Source organism: Homalodisca vitripennis, chromosome 3 (assembly GCF_021130785.1).
Source record: "Homalodisca vitripennis isolate AUS2020 chromosome 3, UT_GWSS_2.1, whole genome shotgun sequence".
Classification (NCBI taxonomy): Eukaryota; Metazoa; Arthropoda; class Insecta; order Hemiptera; family Cicadellidae; genus Homalodisca; species Homalodisca vitripennis.
The window spans coordinates 4,451,830-4,474,879 of NC_060209.1; the positions used below are offsets into that span (position 1 = coordinate 4,451,830).

Genomic DNA, 23,050 nt, shown 5'->3' on the forward strand with positions numbered 1-23,050 from the left:
TGTTCTCTCGCCAGCTCATTGACCACGCCTCTTCCAAATCTCTTCATCATAATTGGTGAGTACCAATTTTTCATATGAGCATGGCTGCCCCTTACATCGTCGCACGGTTTTTTTTTTATATATAAGCATTTCCGCTGCTTAAGCAAGCATTTCCTGTTTGTTCACCATCGGCGTCTAGGCGGATGTGCGTATCCACTTACATCCGGAGGATGTTTGTCTCGAATTGTAATACAAGACTTCCTTTCCAGCAACTATCTGTACATCGATTCTATGAATTTTATTTTACTAATAATTACGTATGTCTTACACATGCATGGTCAGTTTTATGTTTCAGTTAATTGAGATATTGTCAGCCATTACTGTAGAAATGAATAGCTGAGTATTAAAGAAACAAAACAATTTTGACATAGAACAGTTTTGAGTATTAAACTGACAAATTTTGTCAACATTTGTTGATGCTGTGAAATCACTAGTTTCTGCTTTAGAGATTGGAAACAGTTTTACTATACAAACTATTTGTCATAAGCATCAGTATAGTTTATTGAATGTTGATAGGACAGTTCAGTTTGCCTAGGTGAAGACTTCTCCCCAAATTTATCGCCTTATGTATATCTTATTCTAAACTTTGTGCTGATTCCAAAAATATATAGTTATCCTAACTTTTACCCAAAACTTATGTTACACAGCTTTGTATAAAAAACGTGTGCAGTTACTTTTTTAAAAATAGGTTGATCTCTAAAGAAATAATATCTTTCATGGGTAAACATAATACTATGTAAATAACTTATAGGACATGTTTAAATATTACATAGCTAATATAACATTGAAGGAAAGTAACATACTTGTACATCTAACATATCATGTATTAGCACGGCAATATTGCTCATTAACAAACTATACAGCCTTGATTTGGCAACATATATTATGATCATAATAATGACTATGGACAATAAGCACAAAGAAGGGATATTACATATTCCTCAGAAACAAAGGTGCGTAGTATCGTTTTGTAATATAACAAGTTAACATAATTTCGAACCTTATTTAAGAACACTAGAGATTAAGATGCTTAGTAAAAATTATTACTCGTACATAGAGCTTAGGAAATACGACACAACATCGAGAGGCGAATAAAAGATTTCTGTAAATAAAAACTTTAGGCATAAATATGTATTAATTATAAAATATTAACCTAAAATGTATATGTAACCTGTAGATATTAAGTTTTAGAATTATGACACCAGAAAAACCAACTACAACCTGAGACACCAGTCTACAAGACACCAATCTACAAGACACCAGTCTACAGCACTCTAACCGATCCCATGCCATGCCTCTTTTGACCACCTTTGCCAGCACATCAACCCACAACACAGAAGAACCCAATAAGCCTCTAGTACAAATCTTCACAGGAGCGTACTTTACTCCAATGCCTCAGACACTACCTTATATCAGTTCCATACCTATAATATACAAAATTCCTTTCAACACACAGCAAAATTTACCTAAAAACGAACCCTCTTTAAATTTCTGCCCTAAAAACCTCAACAACTCACAAACCTATTGCAAGATACAGAACAACCTTTCCACATTACAAACCCTCATACATCAACAAATGGTAGCAGAACACCTCCCATTATTCATCCAAAGACAACAACCAGATAGAAACAGAAGATCGCTCACGTTCGACGGAGATTTCTTCGAACGGTGTTGTGACATTGCGACAGAACACCAAATACATGACTTGGCAGACAACGAGGAAGATGTCTACACAGCATTCTCAACAAAACAACACTACCTACTCTCCGAGCTATCTGAGCATTCACCTACTACGTTCACAATCTACAAGAACAACACCACATCCAGCTAAATCACGACGACAAAAACATAGTAAACAACACGGAACTCATTTTGTACATTTTATTAGCCTGGACTTCTATATTAACACAACTTCTTTTTATAGACCTCTACTTCATCCACATTAACAACATCAAAATAAAATTCCTGAAGCCTACAGTACATGAACGTGACTATCCAATGGATAACCTTAATTAGACAATAAGTACGATTCGTAGGTAGAATCGTCATTAAGCCAGGGGAATGTAAGACATATGTAATTATTAGTAAAATAAAATTCATAGAATCGATGTACAGATAGTTGCTGGAAAGGAAGTCTTGTATTACAATTCGAGACAAACATCCTCCGGATGTAAGTGGATACGCACATCCGCCTAGACGCCGATGGTGAACAAACAGGAAATGCTTGCTTAAGCAGCGGAAATGCTTATATATAAAAAAAACCGTGCGACGATGTAAGGGGCAGTCATGCTGATATGAAAAATTGGTACTCACCAATTATGATGGAGAGATTTGGCAGAGGCGTGGTCAATGAGCTGGCGGGAGAACAACATCAAAACTGAAGAACAAGGAGGTCGAAGACGGGAAGTCGAAAAGCGAGGTTCGGGAGTGCTAGTGTTGGTGTTCGTGTGCGGAAAAATATCTCTAGGCGTAATAGGTGTGAAGTGGAATAAAATGTAAGTAATTTTAAGAACTTAGTATATTTTAGGGTTCATTAATCATTTTCAATTCCATATCTATTTAAATGTTCACAATTTCGAAAATGTAAATTCATGTAAATGTTTAGCTATTTAAAAGAAAGTTTCTCACGTTAGTCCATGAACTCATAATTATTGCAACACTACAAAATTACTAATAAATGTTATAATGAATTAAATTTAAAATAAATTGTAATGAGTAATTTAATATTAAATATGTCTTCAAAGTATTAAGGTATTAAAATTTGTACTTAATATATCGGTTGACCCAATCAATTGTTAATTAAAATTTTTAATCAATTTAATGAGATGTTGTCACAAAATAAAATATGTTTTGGTTCATTTGAGGGTATTGTACTGCTAATCTAACCTATTATTAAATTAGACAATAAGTACGATTCGTAGGTAGAATCGTCATTAAGCCAGGGGAATGTAAGACATATGTAATTATTAGTAAAATAAAATTCATAGAATCGATGTACAGATAGTTGCTGGAAAGGAAGTCTTGTATTACAATTCGAGACAAACATCCTCCGGATGTAAGTGGATACGCACATCCGCCTAGACGCCGATGGTGAACAAACAGGAAATGCTTGCTTAAGCAGCGGAAATGCTTATATATAAAAAAAACCGTGCGACGATGTAAGGGGCAGTCATGCTGATATGAAAAATTGGTACTCACCAATTATGATGGAGAGATTTGGCAGAGGCGTGGTCAATGAGCTGGCGGGAGAACAACATCAAAACTGAAGAACAAGGAGGTCGAAGACGGGAAGTCGAAAAGCGAGGTTCGGGAGTGCTAGTGTTGGTGTTCGTGTGCGGAAAAATATCTCTAGGCGTAATAGGTGTGAAGTGGAATAAAATGTAAGTAATTTTAAGAACTTAGTATATTTTAGGGTTCATTAATCATTTTCAATTCCATATCTATTTAAATGTTCACAATTTCGAAAATGTAAATTCATGTAAATGTTTAGCTATTTAAAAGAAAGTTTCTCACGTTAGTCCATGAACTCATAATTATTGCAACACTACAAAATTACTAATAAATGTTATAATGAATTAAATTTAAAATAAATTGTAATGAGTAATTTAATATTAAATATGTCTTCAAAGTATTAAGGTATTAAAATTTGTACTTAATATATCGGTTGACCCAATCAATTGTTAATTAAAATTTTTAATCAATTTAATGAGATGTTGTCACAAAATAAAATATGTTTTGGTTCATTTGAGGGTATTGTACTGCTAATCTAACCTATTATTAAATTAGACAATAAGTACGATTCGTAGGTAGAATCGTCATTAAGCCAGGGGAATGTAAGACATATGTAATTATTAGTAAAATAAAATTCATAGAATCGATGTACAGATAGTTGCTGGAAAGGAAGTCTTGTATTACAATTCGAGACAAACATCCTCCGGATGTAAGTGGATACGCACATCCGCCTAGACGCCGATGGTGAACAAACAGGAAATGCTTGCTTAAGCAGCGGAAATGCTTATATATAAAAAAAAACCGTGCGACGATGTAAGGGGCAGTCATGCTGATATGAAAAATTGGTACTCACCAATTATGATGGAGAGATTTGGCAGAGGCGTGGTCAATGAGCTGGCGGGAGAACAACATCAAAACTGAAGAACAAGGAGGTCGAAGACGGGAAGTCGAAAAGCGAGGTTCGGGAGTGCTAGTGTTGGTGTTCGTGTGCGGAAAAATATCTCTAGGCGTAATAGGTGTGAAGTGGAATAAAATGTAAGTAATTTTAAGAACTTAGTATATTTTAGGGTTCATTAATCATTTTCAATTCCATATCTATTTAAATGTTCACAGTTTCGAAAATGTAAATTCATGTAAATGTTTAGCTATTTAAAAGAAAGTTTCTCACGTTAGTCCATGAACTCATAATTATTGCAACACTACAAAATTACTAATAAATGTTATAATGAATTAAATTTAAAATAAATTGTAATGAGTAATTTAATATTAAATATGTCTTCAAAGTATTAAGGTATTAAAATTTGTACTTAATATATCGGTTGACCCAATCAATTGTTAATTAAAATTTTTAATCAATTTAATGAGATGTTGTCACAAAATAAAATATGTTTTGGTTCATTTGAGGGTATTGTACTGCTAATCTAACCTATTATTAAATCCTCTCACAGCAACCCTTGCTCATAATATGTCACAACCTTAATCTTAAACTAAACCAAACTACAAAACCTTACACATGTGTTAGATAATATTCTCCTTTCATCTTTATACAGAAAAAAATTGTCACTTTTTAAAAACATTTGTGTAAAAAAAATTATAATCCTCTCATTTTACAATTTATTAACATCAATATTTGACAACAGACAATAGACAATAGTTTGTATGACAACATAATAAATGTTACTACCACTATGTTACATTTGTTTTCTAGTGTGAACTATTTATATATTTGAGTCTCAATAATCTGAACTCCAAAATCGTGGTAAAGCTCAGTGTAAAATAATGATGGCCCAAGGACAACAAAAGTTCTTTCATTTAAAACATTTGTTTTAATTAGTATGACAAACTATTTGACACATATTAACTAAATACTTCTCAATTGTCTAATAATACAAAAAATTATAAATTAAACATGTTATTCTTGGAATTATGTTCATTGCCTTCCTTAGGTTTAAGAATTAATGAAAGTCAGACTGAACTCATACTATTTTCATTGAGAAATTTTGAAATAGAGGATGACATTTCCAAACCAGTAAAGCTTCTTGGTGTCTCGTTAGATCACAAACTTGTTTGGGATGAACATACTAATAATTTAATATCAAAACTGTCAAGAATGTGTTTCTTACTAAAAAAATTAAAGTCCTGTGTTAGTAAAGAGTTAATGAAGACTGCATATTTTAGTTTTTTTCACTCACATTTATTGTATGCCAATATGTTATGGGGAAATAGTGTGGGTGCTGACAGAATTTTTATATGGCAGAAAAGAGCTTTAAGAATCATGTTTGGATTAGGCTACAGGGAAAGTTGCAGAAATTACTTTACCAGCTACAATATAATGACTGTTCCTTGCATTTTTATATTTCAGAATTTAATTTATGTCAGAGAAAATGTTACAAACTTTATTAAATTTACAGATGTACATAATTATCACACTAGACATGCCAAAGATTTAGTTTTACCTGTTGTAAGGTTGGAGAAATATGCTAAGAGCCATAAATATCTACAGATAAAATTTTTTAATAAGTTACCAGAAGCATGGAGACTGTTAAACATTAAAGAGTTTAAAACAAAAGTGGCTAAATGGATGATAAGCCAAGCTTTTTATTCAGTAGAAGAATTCTTAAACTCATAGAAATTTTATTTAAATAGGATATATTTATATATTTATTTGTCAGTTGGGCTAAGTTTTACTGTTTGTTTTAACTTAATTAATTTGTAAAGTGATATTTGCTGAGAACTGTATTTATGTCTATATATACTGACTTTGTCCAATCTGTAAAGATAAATGACAATAAAAATGATTCTGATTCTGACTCTGAGGTTCAGGTGAGTTTAAAGTCCATATTCCTGTAGTAGCATTTGAAAGCAAGAACTAAACTATTTTATATGATTGAACTGATAATAGTATGGATTTGAGAGGTGATTAGACAGCTATATCAACAGGACCATAAACAGTATATTCTCTAACTCTAGCCCTCTGATTCTCTTTGTTCTGATTACTGAGAATAAATAGCCTAGATCATTCTGGAAACATAAGAATTGCAATTTTATTGTTTAAAATTGGCCTTGTACTGGTGTTAAAAGAACTTTGTGTCATATTATAGTAGATATAAAAACCAAACTTTTTCTGTGGTATAGTTGTAACCACGATGGTATAATTATAACAATTCTAATTACTCTGTCAGTTTACATTTTTCCACAGAACTTAAATCCAATTACGCTTGGTGCCAATTTCATTGGATTAATGGGACTTTATTGTCTATGAAATTAATCCATACATTTTGGTGTTGCAGGTTATTATAAATCAGGTGAAGCGATATCTGGTGACACTTTCATAAGAGACTTCGACCAGTCAGTTTGGAAAGAGAAGGGAGATATTTAATATGGTATATACTTGGGGAAAGACAGTAGTCCAAAGTATTTTAGTCGTAAGCCTTGGAGTTGTTCTGCTGTACACTATCACCCCAGAAGCCAGAGGCGTGGAACCGGTCAAGGTAAGTTAGGGCCTTGTGTTGGAAAATGTCAACTGGATGAAACAGCATGTATATACCTCATCTTGGCGGTAAATTTGATCCTCTAACTTAAAATAATTGCATTGAGTGCATAGTTGTAATAGTTCCATAATTACTGGCACGGGAAGTTTAGTTCTTTCATTTTGCTCGGGAAAATTCCTCCCACAAAGCCCAATTTGACAACCTTGCAGGGAATTGTCTAAAGTCCTTTTGGACATTTTAACACTTAACTAACATCAAAAATATCATAACTAATTTTATCAAAAATTCCAGGGATTTTGCAGAGAAGTCAAAATCCCTGAAGTTGACTGAAACTGACAAACTAGTAAGTATTGACATTGAAAGTCTATTCACAAATGTACCAGTTTCAGAAACTCGCGAAATCATTGAATCACATCTCAAATAAGACCGAACATTATAGAGGAAAGAACTAAACTTCCCATGCCAGTAATTATGGAACTGTTAGAACTATGGACTCAATGCAATTATTTTGAGTTAGAGGGTCAAATTTACCATCAAGATGAGGGGATGGCAATGGGTTCTCCACTGTCTCCTATTTTCACCTATATCTTTATGGAGGAATTTGAGCAAAAACCCTTGGCTTCAGCTCAGTTCCAACTGAAGATTTGGTGGAGGTATGTGGATGATACCTTTATTCTATTTCCTCATGAAGACACTGAGTTGAATGAATTTTTAAATCACATTAATAGTATTTCTCCTTCTATCCGCCTCACAATGGAAGTGGAAGTTGAAAACAAGCTTCCTTTTTTGGATGTGTGTGTATTAAGAGATAAGGATGTCTTTAAGACTTCAGTTTTTTGAAAGAAAACGTACACAGGAAAATATTTAAATTATCAGTCAAATCATCAAAAATCTGTCAAAGAAGGAGTGGCCTACTCGTTGTTTTTGGAGAGCAAATGCTTATACTCAGATAAAGATGGATTAAAAGAGGAATTTAAGAAAGTTGAATCGGATCTTAGATGCAATGGGTACTCTCAATTAGTAATAAATAAGTGCAACCAGAAGAATGATTCCTGAGTCAGAAAAACAGAACATGATAAATTTGTGTTTATATCAATTCCTTATGTGCCGGGATTATCAGAGAAAATTAGAAGAGTAGGTAGAAAGTACAACATTAGAACCACGTTTAAACCACACAAATCTCTTATAAAAAGTCTTATAAAAGCAAAACCACAAAAAAGGGCCCACAGGATTCCAAAAACTGTGTTAACAATATAAAATGTAGTTGCAATAGGAAATACATAGGCAAAACAAAAAGACCATTAAACTAAAGGATAAAAAAACATAAAGAAAACACAAGAAAGGGTCTAACAGAAAAGTAAAAAATTGCATACCATCGTTGGTCCGAAGACCATCATATGAATTGGGATAACATAATACATCGGGAACCTCATTTCTTTAAAAGGAAATTAATCGAGGATACATACATTAAATTGGCAGACCAACCAATCAGTCGAGATTAGGCCGCTTTGGTTGCAAATTCTGAAAAATAAACTAAAAAGAAAATCAAAAGTATCAAACAAATTAGATATTTGTAATAAACCAATACAGAGTCACGATATGGTTTTGTGAACAATCTGAGAAAATTTGATCATGTCGCCCAGTATTGCAGTGCAGTTAGGAACCTTCCGGTGAAGTATATTTTCAGGCTTCAGGTAGCTTGCTTTGTTCACAAGGTGTCGCTGACATGAAAACCTTATCTCAGGGAGATGCTACAGACCTGTACTGAGATTAGGGACTGTCGCACTCAGCAGGATGTCATGAGGTGCTCAGGACAGGCTAGAGATGGGGAGGAATGGATTTGGATACTTTGGCCCCCAGATATACAACAAAGTCCCTCATAGTCGCGTATGGATACGCCTTGTACAAATACAATCTTATAGGTAAACCGCTTATAAAAAGACCTGGGTTGATTTGAGTTCACGCAAGGTGGGGTAAATACCCCTTTGCCACCCCTCCAAGCATCCCCACCAGTGCTCGGCGCTCACTCTATTTCATCAGCTGACTAATCTGGCTCAGTCGGTATCGTTCACTGCTGCGACCTGTTCAGTTAAATCGGTCAGTACAGAGTTACAAGCCTTCCCGCTAGAGCGTGTTTTACCGGTCATCGTGTTTGACTGAACAAAATGAACGACTGGATGTAATGACCGAGTGAACGAAAGAATATGCTATAAAATAGTATTCGAATAGAGGAAGAAACAGCATATCGTTCAGTGAATGGATAGATATATAACAATAAATGTATTATTTCAGGAATCTAGTAAATGCAAATATATCTATTAAAACATATTTAAAAATGTAATTGTAAGTTACATTGCTAAATATTTTAAATGTTTAATACTTATAATCACTGGACTCGGTTAATTGATATGCCTTTGATTTATCATAAGTAAGGTTATTCCCAACAAATGGGGAGACTCCCTAGTCCCCCTGTTGAGTTATACGATTACGGTTTTATTCTTAATCGGTTAGCAGTGAACGAAAGTAACGACTAAAAAATTTTGAGGACCTAGTGTAACCTAATGCATAAACTCTATAGTTTTAGTTAGTTCCATATAATGTTAGGCTATTTTTCATGGATAAGAGTTTTTAAATGAACTTAATAATAATATTATAAGTTTTAACGATCATTAAAAGTAACATATTTGGTTTGAAAAAAGTATCAAACTTATTCAGTTGGCAGGAAAAAGTCGAAAAGAAATCGTTCTAGGTGAACGGGTCTTTTGAAACACTGATATGGATTATTTGTTCACTTGACTGACCTGTTCAAATTGAACGACAAATCTCTAATGGCCACTGCCACTGCACAGCTAACCTCAAAACAAAGTGCAAGCTTCATGGATACATCTATAGCTACATTAATCTGTTCAATTAATAATTTACGCTTAGACTGCGACACATATGCATACACAAAAAAATATATAGTTATAGAACAGGTAAAGTAGCTGCAGTGTAAACAAGACTGTGAGAGCGAGACACGATCCACACAGCTGATAAACAGATACAAGAAGGTGCTGGTCCCACTCCCCATCCCAACTCCGGGAGGGAGGGCCCCTCCTGCGCGGTACTGCTCAGAAATTTGCAGGTTTCTTTAATAGTGGTTGACCTATAGACTTACTTTGGAGGAAGAGTGTTTTTTACTCCTAAATAAATGTTTTCTTTAAATGTATTAGCTATTTTATTTGTACTACTCTGTGAATGTATATGTATGTGCTGATGTTTGTGTGAGTTTTAAATGTTTGACTTAGTTATTTTGAAAAACAACACTGTAATTTATTTTATTTGAACATGTTAACACAAGTATGACAATTGAACACAAAAGTGGAATCGCCAATGTTAACACAGTTATTTTTTTAAGTGTAGGTTTTTAGAATATTCCAACGATGACGTACAAACATATTTTTGATTTGTTTCCAAAACAACCAATAAAAATGTTTTTAAACAAGAAAAAGAATACATTACAGCAATTTTTTTTTATTTTACTGTAGCCAGTTTTAGTACCTTCCTTATAGTTATTTAATTTAATATATAACGTGGAATCAAATATACAAATAAATCTTTATTTACCAAATATTTTCATAGATATAAAAATAAATTATACAAATGTATTGTGTTGTTCTATTGTGATAAAAGTTTACTAAATCAAGTTAACAAATAATTCTCTAATTTTTCAGACCAAGGCACAATATCAAGAATCACAGAAAAAAACAGAAGAGTTGTACAGAGTTCTACGTGGAGAAGCTCCAAAGAAAGATTAAAACCGTGTATAGGTAGTCTTTTGATAGGTTTCACTACTTAATGTTATATTCTATTACTTAATTCTAGTGGAGAGACAAGAAATTATGGACAAAGTAGTACAAGATAGTAGAGATAATTTGAGAGATATCCTCATTCAAAGAGACCAAGATAGGAAAGAAAAGATTAAAAATCTGAAGGAAGAAAAACAGTTGTCAGAGCCAAACCAAACACAGATTTTTAATGACTCGTTTGAAAATCAGCACCAGAATATCTTAGAAAAAATTAAACTAGTAGAAGAAGGAAAAATTAAGCAAGAATGTTTATTAAACTATTTTAATGATATCAACAAAGATATTCAGGCTCTGAACAGGCATTTGTCAACCTCAACAAAATTTCTAAATAACTTTAGTGTCAGGAGGGGACTAAAAACTGTAGAAGAGGTTGAGAACAAAATTAAAAATCTGGAAGCCGAGTTATTTCCGAGGAAAAAATTTGGATTCAAAGCACAAAAGGCAAAAACTGTTAATACAAGTAATAAAGACAAAGTTAAAGAGTCAATAGATGTGGTGGATGCAGTGGTAAAAAAAGTGATTTCATTTTCAACAGTTTCATGTGGATTCTCCAATGAAATAGATAAGACTTTAAAGTTAGATAGTGAAGAAATCACCAAGAAGGATATAGAATTGACCGGTTTAGAAAACTGCACTGTCCTTCTGTTTGGCAATCCAATTACCGTTCACATCAGTAATGTATCGAGGTGTAAGATACTCTGTGGGCCTGTGTCAACATCTGTGTTCGTAGAGAATTGTAAAGATAGTGATCTCGTAGTGGCCTGTCAACAGCTGAGGATCCATTCTACGCTAGACTCCAACTTCTACATCCACGTCACCAGCAAGGCCATTATCGAGGACTCCTCAGGGGTGCAGTTTGCCCCGTACAACCTGGATTATATTGGAATAAAAGAGCATTTTAGTATCTCTGGGCTGGACTGGAGAGTGAACAAATGGTGTGAGATCGATGACTTTAATTGGTTAACTTTCAATGTGCCGTCTCCCAACTGGAAAGAGATCCCTGAAGAAAGTCGAATTCAGAAGTGGCTTTAGTAGTTTGTAATGCATTAAATACTCTCATAACTTTTGCTAGCTAACTGATCTTGTAGTTAACTCAATTTAAACACTGATGTTTAATATGTTCACTTAATTTATTTTTTCAAATTCTTTAACTTTTCTTTTTAATTAAAATTATTATTAACTGTTTAACTGCTATTTTTATTTTCTTGCCCCTTGTAAGATTGTGTAAACATCCAAAACTGTCAATGTAATATAAATAGCCTATTATTTTGCAAATACAAATTATTTGTTAGTTTTAAATAAATAAAAGGGAACAGAATGTATTTTTTACATAATTATTATAGAAGATTGAATCAAAATATGACAATCATGGAACTGGTAGTCATTTTTTGCCCAGTTGGCAGGTTATTTTTTTAATTTTTTGCACCCATATTTAAAAATGTTGTGAAAATAAATTTATATTTTAAGCCTACATGTGTAATACATTATTGTTTTAGAGGAATGTAAAGATAATCATGGTATAAAAATATGCTTGAACAATTAAACAAACATTTTAACTATAATATTTGTTACTTTTCATTTTTTAACATTTAAAAATCTTTCAATAATGCCTTTTAGTTTTTGGTTTTCAAAATAATTTCATCGAATTTTCCATCTTCACTTGTTATGTGATCTGGTACCCCTGTATAAAATAATGGACGGTATTAAGAGAAATAGGACCAACAAGGCGTAAGTAATAGATGTCTTCTTACATTTGTTATCAAATGTTATCTTAATAAGCACGGCATAGGCATAATGCAGTACTCCCATTTAAGAAATTGGATATAAGCTAATGTAAAACTGTGGACAAAGTATTAGTAATGCCATTAGAATCTAGATGTATGTTAATTTAAATAGTCTTAAGACACATGTAACTACTAAATTATAAATGTTCTTATTTTCCAGATGAATTAATATTAAATAATACTGGAAAGTATGGTTTAGTGAATATCTTAATCAAATAAATATTTATTGAATTTAATACAAAGAAAAAATATTATGCTAGTAAACTCCCAACACACTGTACTTAATTTTTTTTAATGTGTCTGATCATTACTATAATATATTATTTAAAATATGAAGAAAAAGTTACTTAGTGAAATAATCAACTGAATTCACAACAACTGTTCTTTCTGTTGATTTAGTAAAGACTTGTACAATACATTTTGTACGGCCATAGAACCATGCTCACTAGGTTAGTGAGATATCCAACGTGCATATGAGAAAGACTACTTTAATAACATTTCACAAATATTGATTTATTCTGGAAAAATTATCATGATAGTCTGTTATCAATTTCTTGTGTGTTCCTTCAATCCTACGAGCAATTGTAATGCAGTTATGGTCATGAAGTGTAAGTAGATACATCATGTTTTATATTACAGAATTAGAACTTTAAACTATTTAGTATTTCCTATTTGGCTAAAACATATCCTGAATTGTCATACAAATAATAAATTATGTAAAAAAACCAACATACATAATATAGCATAATACATAATTTAAATTAACATACACAATGAAACATGCATATAGTAATATATTAAAATTAAACAATGTGGACTTAACAATATAAACAAAATCATTTTCTAACCAAAAAAGGAATGTATGTTTATTTTTTAAATAAACCCTACAGATCCCAAAAATATATGTGCTTGGTAAAGTCATGCTTTTGTAAGGTTTTAAAGAAGGTTTGCAATTTTCAATTACATGTTTTACTAATAATTCTGATGGCCTTTTGATTCTAAATATTCTATTAAAATACTCTGAAGTTGTACTGTCCCAGACTGTCGGCCCATTTAGAATTCCAGAGTTCCATGATGTTTATTCCTTAGTCAATGTTGATGTTCACAGTAAAAATCATACTACTTTTTTATTTTTATTCTTTCATAAAATCACATTTATTTTCACCAACTGACAGTATATTAGAAATGTTTTAAAGATACTTTGAATTTTAAAACTTTTTACTAAACAATTTACACTTGGAATTTTCTTAATACTAAACTACCATTGCCACCATGAATCTTACTAAATCTCTGAAACATATAAGCTTACAGTCTCTATTCTGTAGTATTTAAGCTTTTATAATAATTTTCTACATCTAAAAATCTGAAACCTTTGACAATGTCAAAAGGAACATTCCTCTGGAATTATTATTAAATTACACCCACATGCAGTGTCTCATGAGAAATACACTATCCGTTTAATCTGAAAGGATTTAATTCAAATTTATATCTTAAAAAATGTTAACAGATTGAGATTGTGCCATTAAGTTTCTAATGAACAAATAAGTATTGATGATAGTAGATATGTAATCATACAAGTTTTAATTTCAGCCATTAAAAAAATATATATATATATATAAAAATTATTAACCAGTTTTAAAATTTGAAATTGTTTGGTGTAATTACTGAATAATTTGGTAGAAGCTGAATTAAATTTTTTTTTTAATGCGTACTTATTTACCATAACCCTGTGTAGGTGTATTTTATGGGGGTTTTAAGATAAGATTCTTTATTGTCATTAATTATTGCAAACATGCAATAAATGTCAGTGACATGTACAATAATGTGTATTGTATGAACAACATGCTTTCTTAGTTCTATACTAAACGTGGTTTCTAACAAAATACTTAATATTGCACAATATTAATTTTATGTGTCTAAATATGACAAATTATAATGCCTGGAATCAGTCTAATTACAATATAGGTACAGAGGATAGCAAGCAGAGAACTTTGAATGGTCAAACAGATATATATTGACTAAAACAACCGACAGATAACTAAACCTCGCCTCTAACCCTTACAGATCTCATCTGTATATATAATAAGACAAGTAGCTGTAGTCAGTCTAATTACAATATAGATACAGAGGATAGCAAGCAGAGAACTTTGAATGGTCAAACAGATATATATTGACTAAAACAACCGACAGATAACTAAACCTCGCCTCTAACCGCGATTCCTCGTGTGATCGTCTGTTGTTTCCCCAACCAACCATAATAAGAAGTGTTATATGTTCACGTTCGTCAAGCGATATAGTGTAGTTGAAGAACTACAAGCAATACGATAAACTCTTTTGTACTAAAGCGCACTGATAGAAAGGTTGGACAGCACTACTAAAACAAGAAAACTAGAATAGCTTCTATGAATAGACTGGCTAATAGGAAAGTCCAAACTGGGACCCAAAGATAAGAGCTTTCTAATTGTTACTGTTATCAGGTTTTCCCCGTTATCAATATATTAGGACCAAATTTGTAACCCTTGAGGATAACTAACATCATAATTCACTTCTGTACAACTGACAAGCATAATGTAGTATTTAGGTGCAGTATTCGTTTGGTTGCAGTTTTACTTTACTGGGGTTATGGCTACTAATAAAATGTAACCAAGTAAAACTTTTGAACAGCCGCCATTTTGTACTGAATCAATCTTTTTGAGTGCGGTTTGCGGCATTAAACTCTGCTAGATAAGCCCTTTAAAATGATGTGCATATTGACCTATGCTCCTATTTAAGATTTCCTTCTGACTCCTTGCGGGACGTCCCCATGATGATACAGAAAACTGATAGTTCCTTCAAAAAGTAGATTTTTAGGTGTAGTGTTGATGTACCAAATCTTGTTGATTTATCTGTTATCGTCCAGAAAATATTATACCTGTGCAGGACTTTATGTACACCCTGTATAATAAGACAAGTAGCTGTAGTCAGTCTCTTTTGTCTCATGACATTATTAGAAAACATACATTTTAAGGTGTAAAAAATAGGAGCACACCAGACCATGTGTTTCTAAAGTCTCATTCGAAATTTCGAGTATATACTTCATTCTTGAAATATCCATTGGAAGACAGAGAGACTGAAGAGGACAATAGACAAATCTCTTTATTTACTTGTTTGTAAAGAATCGTATATTTCAAATATAACTTCAATTAGTACTCAAGACAAAAAATGTTTCCTGTCCCCTGCGTTATAGGCTTTGCTAACACTCAACGATAAAATTTTTGACATAGGTATTCAAATATATACTAAAATGAATCATATTGTTTCTTACACGAGTATCAACAATATTAGATTTTCAGGTTCATAAACAAAATAATAACTAATTAAAGTTTTATTTTTCTAAACTGTTTTGTATGTATTTATTCTGGATAGACAATTATTCTATTAATAACAACGGCTTTATACTGTCCATATGTCTGTGAGATAACTATACAAATGTGTTTATGATGTAGGTTTAATATTTTTGCTAAAATAAAATAAAAATTTCCTGTAGAATTATTAAAAAGTTGTTGATACAGTCTATCAAATAAACATAATAAGAATATGGTTATTTCATATAATACAAATATTTTTACCCAAATTTAGAATTTAAACAAAACTTTCCTCCTTATATTTAAATTGGGGTAAAAATTGTGATTCTACGAGTACAATACTTACTACAGGTTACAAGGTTGAGAGTGAGACATCTGCCTCCCTAAGTACCTCAGGGAAGTTGTCTTGGTCTTCTACCGTTCGATCTGTACACTTCTCACTTCACTACATGTGTTAAGTGCTGCCAGATCCTAGCACAGTCTGTAGACTGAACAAACTTATAATTTATGTATTAGTTACAATACTGTCTATTGCATTTCATGCTTACCGACAATAAAGGGAAAATGTAGGTAAGTGAACTATCCTTCACACAATCTGGTTCATGCACTGATGGACAGAGGTATAGGGATTGCTCTTGATGATATGTTTTTGGCAGTGTCAAAACTCTCACCTTACAATCTTAGATCACTTCAATCATGCTGTACACCGTTTATATAGCATTTTTATGAGCAGTGAGTTAACAAAATTAGATAGTCTATCACTTAAGTTCTATCCGTCTGTCCACTAGATGTTAAAAACAAGCTGACTTTATGCACTTAATTTGTATGTTGCATGTCACTCCATGGCATTTAGCTGAGCGTTTGCAATTATTTTTACATTTGTTTTAAGGATAACCATGATAGCGGCGAGAAAATAGCAGAATAAATACATTTGTCTGTAGATTATAATACGTGACATTTTTTATTCATAGAGTAAAAAGAAAAATAATAGAGCGGAAAGTCAGTAACAAGACAATCATAGCTCACCGAAACTTTTATTATTTGAACACTGCTGTGAAACCTTTCTTAACGAACAAAGGTGTCAATATATCATGTGGCAAGATATCCTGAGAAATATATCCTCTGTAGACTTGGAATAAAATCTGAGTGGGTTGGCTATGACATCACACCATATTTAGTGATTTTCAGTAATTAGTGCTTAAAATAATATGACTTAATTTGTTCATGTTGTAGAAAAATATATTCACTTTAGTCTATCTACCATGAGACATCTAAGTTTTGTGCTTACTAAGACTAAATTCAATAAAATATATTGTCCTGGATTCCTATCTTAAGTAGGTCAAAAATCTACTGTACTGTATATATTTAGTCCTGACTTCCAGAAATAAATATTCTTGTATTTTTTTTTTTTTTTATTGAATGGATTTACAATAACTCTAGGTTAGTTTCTGCATGAGTGAGTAAATGTCTGTTGTAAAAATACACACTTTAGAACACTTAAACTGGAACCCACTTCACATTGACTGTAGTCAGTCAGCCATTTTGTTTGTGACCAAAAGCCTTGAACTCTGAATGGCTTTATAATTTAACTACTCATATATCATAAGACATTTTTTATTTTCAGTATTCATTCTCATACTTATCCACATTCTCGTGGTAGAACCAAGGCCATCAACAACAACATTAGGGCTATCCAAAGAGATCTGCTCCGATGAAGACGAAGCTGAAGAAGAGAGCAGTTCTGAGATCATTGAAAGTAACAGTTCCGGATCCAGTAACTGCTCTGACAGTAGTTCCAGCTCTGAAAGCTCATGTGATAGTTCCAATGAAAGTGGAGAAATTTATGATTTTGATGAATATTGTAAAACTAATGATTATGGCAACAAGCCACGGCTGGTGTGAAGGTGATAGTAATGATTATGATGATGATGATTGTAATTAAAAAGAACCAGTTTAAAGTCTCTATTTAACACAATTGTTTTATCATATATATTTGTGTCTATCTTCATCCTGTTTATCTCACTAATAGTATATTTTACTTACTTAACACCATCATGAATCAATACTTCTTGGCTGTAGAAACTAAGATGAAAATTGGGTGAACAATCAGATAAATCAACTTCAGTTACAATTTGCATGCAAGAGGTTGTTTGTCGCTATTTCCTGAATCTACTAATATTATGATAAGCAGCTTTAAAGCTTGTCTTATCTCCTCTTATATATTTTTATGTGACATTGATATCTTTTGGGTTTTTTGTCCACTTTGTTTTTATATAATTTGAAATGTTTAATCTCCTGCACTCAGTTATTCATCAATATTTCCTCAAAAATAAATTTTACTTTATGATAACAATTACTTAATAAATTCAAGTTCAGGTTTGCAACTTATTATCTTATCAGATACATTTTCCTTTATATTATAAACAAATGTTTAATACAAAAATTTACATACAGTAATTTGCTCACATGCAACCTTTGCCGTATTGAAAATGTTGCATCATATTGTACAGTACTTGTGATGTGTTTTATGCATATAGATTTTTGTATATAGAGTATATAAATTAGTGTATGCTAAGAGACAGTAGAAATAGCTAATCATAGGGGTTTTTAATGATTTTCCGTCAAAGAAAAACGAGTAATAGAAAAATTACTCATGAGAAACTTGCCGTAACCTCTTGTGTTCAGAAAGTTGGTGCACTTCTTTATATATTAAATGAGAATTGAGTAGAATATTGGTTATTATTTTATGCTAAAAATAGTGCTGATTTGAAAATCAAGGTCAAATTTTCATTGTTTAGTGCCATTAATGTTGTATTAGGTAAGTAAGTGAACAGCATCTTCCCACAGACATGTTAGTATTGTATAAATGGTGGTGTCGAGTCTGTCATAATATGTTACTCTTGATAATCGTCTTTCCTGGTGCGGACATATAGAAGATAATTTTATGCGTCAGACTGGCCTGATCCACCTCATATGAGGTGTTTCCCACAGTTTACTTTGCCTGCTTCTCTAGCAGATTGTCATACTGCACAGCCTGGGGATCTCCACCATATACAGACAGTTAATATCCAAGAAACTGCAATACACATTTTATGTGGTTTGAGTCATAGAGAGCCATAAGAGTGGAGACACTTACTCTTCCCTCCCTGTACACTTTGACCCTGATCACCCATATAAAAGAAAACCCATTATTTTTGACAGTCGGGAGTGAAATACATAGCTACAAAACCAGACAAAGAAATAATTTAGATGTGACCCATTGCTGACTCACCAAGACACAGACAACTGACTCCTAAATTGGAGTATGACTGTTCAACCTTCTACCAGAAAGGATAAAACATCTACCACAAAAGAACTTTGAAAACAAGATGAAAAATATTCTGTTGGAAAAGGAACTTTATTGTGTATCAGACTTCCAAAACACATACATTGATAATTCAAAACTAATTTTCAAAGAGTTTAATATCAATAGAATAGAATATATTTATTATGTTTACAATACATATTACATTGTATTGCAATAGTCAATAATACCAATTTTTTACTGTATTTATCTTAAAAACTAAATCCATTCACTCGACTTTCCATGCAGCTGCATGCAGACACACATTCATACACATACAAAGAAACAAAATTCGTGGGATCAACACCACCCCGAATATCAATCTCAAGTGTGCTCCATGAACTCACCAACTGAGTAAAAAGCACAAGACACCAGGTAGTGTTTAACATTTTTTTAGATTTGTTTATAAATCTAGTGTTTTAGGAAGACTGTTAATGAATTTGATCCCAGCTTGAGAAGGGAGGCATTCAAATGCTGATGTTCTATGCTGTCGGGCTCGAAAGCGCTCCTGAGCTCTTGTCTCGTATCTGTGTATATCACTGCCCTGTGTCAATATACACTGAAATTGACAGTTAAATGAAGTCTCTAAAATATACAAGCTGGTTAGAGTTAGCAAGTTGAGCTTCCTGAAGGCACTTCAACATGACTCTCTGTTGATCAATTTTGCAATGATTCGAACAGCTTTTTTTTGCAGTTTGATATGACACAACTGCCCCACAGAGAAATTCATACAACAGGTATGGAAATATTAATCCATAGTAAGCTATCATTAAAACATCAGACGTACAAAGCTTTGATAAATTTTGAAGTACAGAAATTCCAGTTGCCAATTTGGCCCATACACTTTCAATATGAACTTTCCAAGTCAACCCTTTTTTCTAGGTGTATTCCTAGAAATTTAGTATAATCAGTTTCCTCCAGAACAATGTTATCCTCCGTTACTGTTGGGGTTTGATAAGCATTCAACCCACGTATACAGAAGTTGATATAATCTGTTTTTTTATGATTGGTTTTGAGATTATTTACCAGAAAATTTGGAATGCAGGAATTAAGATAAATGAAGGTTTGAATTTCCAAAGAAGTCAGAGAATCAGCCCGGAAACAGAGTCGTGTCATCTGCATATTGAATGATTTTCCCATAAAAAGCTGACACATGGATGTTATTCACATAGATCAAGAAAAGGACAGGGCCTAAGATAGATCCCTGTGGGACTCCTTGGTATATTTTAATACTACTTGATACTGCATTCTGGACCTGAATACATTGACTTCTGCTGCTCAAGTATGAGTGGAGCCACTGGTGTGCTGTCCCCCGTACACCACAGCATTCCAGCTTGTATAGTAATATGCCATGATTAACAGTATCAAATGCTTTGAGAGATCAAGGACACTGAGTGTTCTTTGATGAGTCTCAAAGCCTTCTACAATAAAATCTACAAGTTGTGTGATTGCTCCAAAAGTTGATTTTCCTGGTCTGAAACCAAATTGTTGATCAAACAAAATTTTGTGTTCAACAATATGTTATTACAAATTGTATTGACAATTGTACTGCCTTAGCAGTGTAGAATAGAACTGCTCATTCCATTTTAAAAAACTGTTCTATTCTATTATTAATATACAGTTATGGAAAGTGCTAGAACAAAGAGATCTTTGAAACTTGTATTGCAATAATCTATTACTTTTAGTTTAGATATTGTACGAATAAATATTTGAAATGTTTAATATAGTATAAGAGGTAAATCAAATATAAACGATAATTTTGCTATTGTTCTTATAATGCAGTTCCTAATTAGGTAATTCTTTGTGTCGGAGAGGTTTGGTTTTGAAGAGTGGAGGAACCATTCTGTTCGACATTACCTGTCACAGATAACTTGTCTACGATTCATATCTACGTAATTTAGACACTGATCTAATTTCCTTATCAGAGACTGAATTGCTGAAGAATAGTGTGACTTTTTCCCAGTACAATACAAGTTCTAGACAAAGTGTGTATTGTATTTGGAAATTGACTTTAAAAATATTTTTACGTAATCATTTCTGAAAGGTACAGTAAAATGATTAGTACACACTTCTTTGTGCAAGTGATATCTACGAACCACTTATTAGCCAATTTTAAATCATTTATTGCCTTTTCATAGTTTTATTTAATCATAAAATAAGGTCTATATAAAATAGAAATAGTTTTTATTATTAATATGTGAGTGTTTTGTGGGTGTGGGTGTCCTTTTACGAAGTATATACACACAAAGCTTAGTTGGCTATCCAGAACAATACTCTGCAGGTGAAAATAGTAAAAAATGTTTAGAGAATTGTTTTGTGGGTGTGGGTGTCCTTTTACGAGTATATACACACAAAGCTTAGTTGGCTATCCAGAACAATACTCTGCAGGTGAAAATAGTAAAAAATGTTTAGAGAATTGTTTTGAATTTGGCTTGGTTTATTCATAATCAGCTATTTTGTATTGTTAAAAACCAAGATTTCAAAAACCTTCAAGATATTTTTATGAGGCTTAGCAGAAGAAATCTTACTAACCCAAGTATCTAAAATATCCAAAAATATTTACCTTTTTATTTTACAGTTACAGCCATTTCAATATTTTAACTTTAATCCAATAAAAACTAGTAGGTTTTAAAAAATTTACAACTTACAATAGTTTTTCAACTTTTTAATAGAAATTTAGCAGTCCCAGCTTTGTTTGCTAACACTGGTTTACAAATCTGCCAAGTTTCATGAAAACGTCTTGAAGACTCTTTGAAAAAATAATGTTTCCCGAACAAATCAAAATCCCTCATTATAGTGAAACTAAGCAGCATTTCTTTGTGCAGATGGTACTTATTCAGTGGCCTGCAATTTAAGCTGAAAATCTCTTGTAAATTTAATAATTATATGTACATTTGAATGTATTTCTAATTAATTTAATATAACTAATCAAAAGTTTATCATGCACTCACGAGCAGTTCATTTGCATTGTTGATTCTCTTGGCCAAGCCCTAGTATACATTTTCCCTTTAAAATAACCTGTTCTTGATTTACCTATTATTATTTATTACCACACCGTTTGTCGCATAAAAGGCTTTGCTAACGTTACATACAGCATTTCATTCTCGAGATGACAGATAGACATCCTACCGAAGAGAAATTTTGCATCATCCTGGCAGAAAAAAGAAAATTTTGTCAACCTAGAGAGTGGCTTCAACACACGATACCATTAGGTCAGCCAAACTCCATGGGTGGATATTCACCATTATAGGAACTTATTCTTGCCTTATGTAGAAATAAAGTTTCATGCAAAATTGTGTCAACCTAGAGAATGGCTTCAACACACGATACCATTAGGTCAGCCAAACTCCATGGGTGGATATTCACCATTATAGGAACTTATTCTTGCCTTATGTAGAAATAAAGTTTCATGCAAAATTTAAAGTCTGATTTTTATCAAGATACATTCACATTTTTGTTCGTTGATTTAGGTTTTAGAGCAGTGCTTAAATAATAAAAATTCCAGTAAGGGGAACCAGATGTTAATTTTAAAAGAAACTTAATGTACTTTAAAACTTACTTTAATGTACTTTAGGTGACTTGGAGTAATTGGTGTGAAGATACAAGGTTGTATCTTGTATCTTCAAGATACAAGATACAACCTTGTATCTTCACACCAATTACTCCAAGTCACCTAATACTACATTTATTACATCACACTGACTGTGATGATGCATTCAGTTACGTCATTCTGAAATACAAGTAGTTAAGTGTGTCTGTTAAGATCAAATAAATATTTATTGAACTTAATAAATAAAAATGAAAACTATTAAGCAAGCAAATCGTTAACACGTTTTTGAAAAATTACTTTAATACAATAATATCATTTTTCAGTATAAGTTGCATCCGATTGATCATTACTACATTATTTAAATATGAAGAAATAGTTACTTCAGTGGACAGTGAAGTAATAAACTAAAATAATTGCTTC

General features: G+C 32.3%; 2 protein-coding genes across 2 annotated transcripts in view; both read left to right on the plus strand.

Annotated features, from left to right (window-relative positions):
- Window positions 1-11,797, plus strand: part of LOC124356533 (tubulin-specific chaperone C) — a 30,164-nt gene extending 18,367 nt beyond the window's left edge. The window contains exons 3-4 of the mRNA XM_046807589.1: window positions 6,561-6,761; window positions 10,475-11,797. Of these exons, the coding sequence (XP_046663545.1) occupies window positions 10,643-11,641 (999 nt within the window). The 5' untranslated portion in view covers window positions 6,561-6,761; window positions 10,475-10,642 and the 3' untranslated portion in view covers window positions 11,642-11,797. The remainder of the gene's footprint in view (window positions 1-6,560; window positions 6,762-10,474) is intronic.
- Window positions 11,798-11,946: 149 nt separating this feature from the next.
- LOC124356534 lies at window positions 11,947-17,725 on the plus strand. Its single transcript, XM_046807590.1, has 2 exons — window positions 11,947-13,001; window positions 17,362-17,725. The coding sequence occupies exons 1-2, from the start codon at window positions 12,926-12,928 to the stop codon at window positions 17,637-17,639; spliced, it is 354 nt and encodes a 117-aa protein (XP_046663546.1). The 5' UTR covers window positions 11,947-12,925; the 3' UTR covers window positions 17,640-17,725.
- Window positions 17,726-23,050: the final 5,325 nt, after the last annotated feature.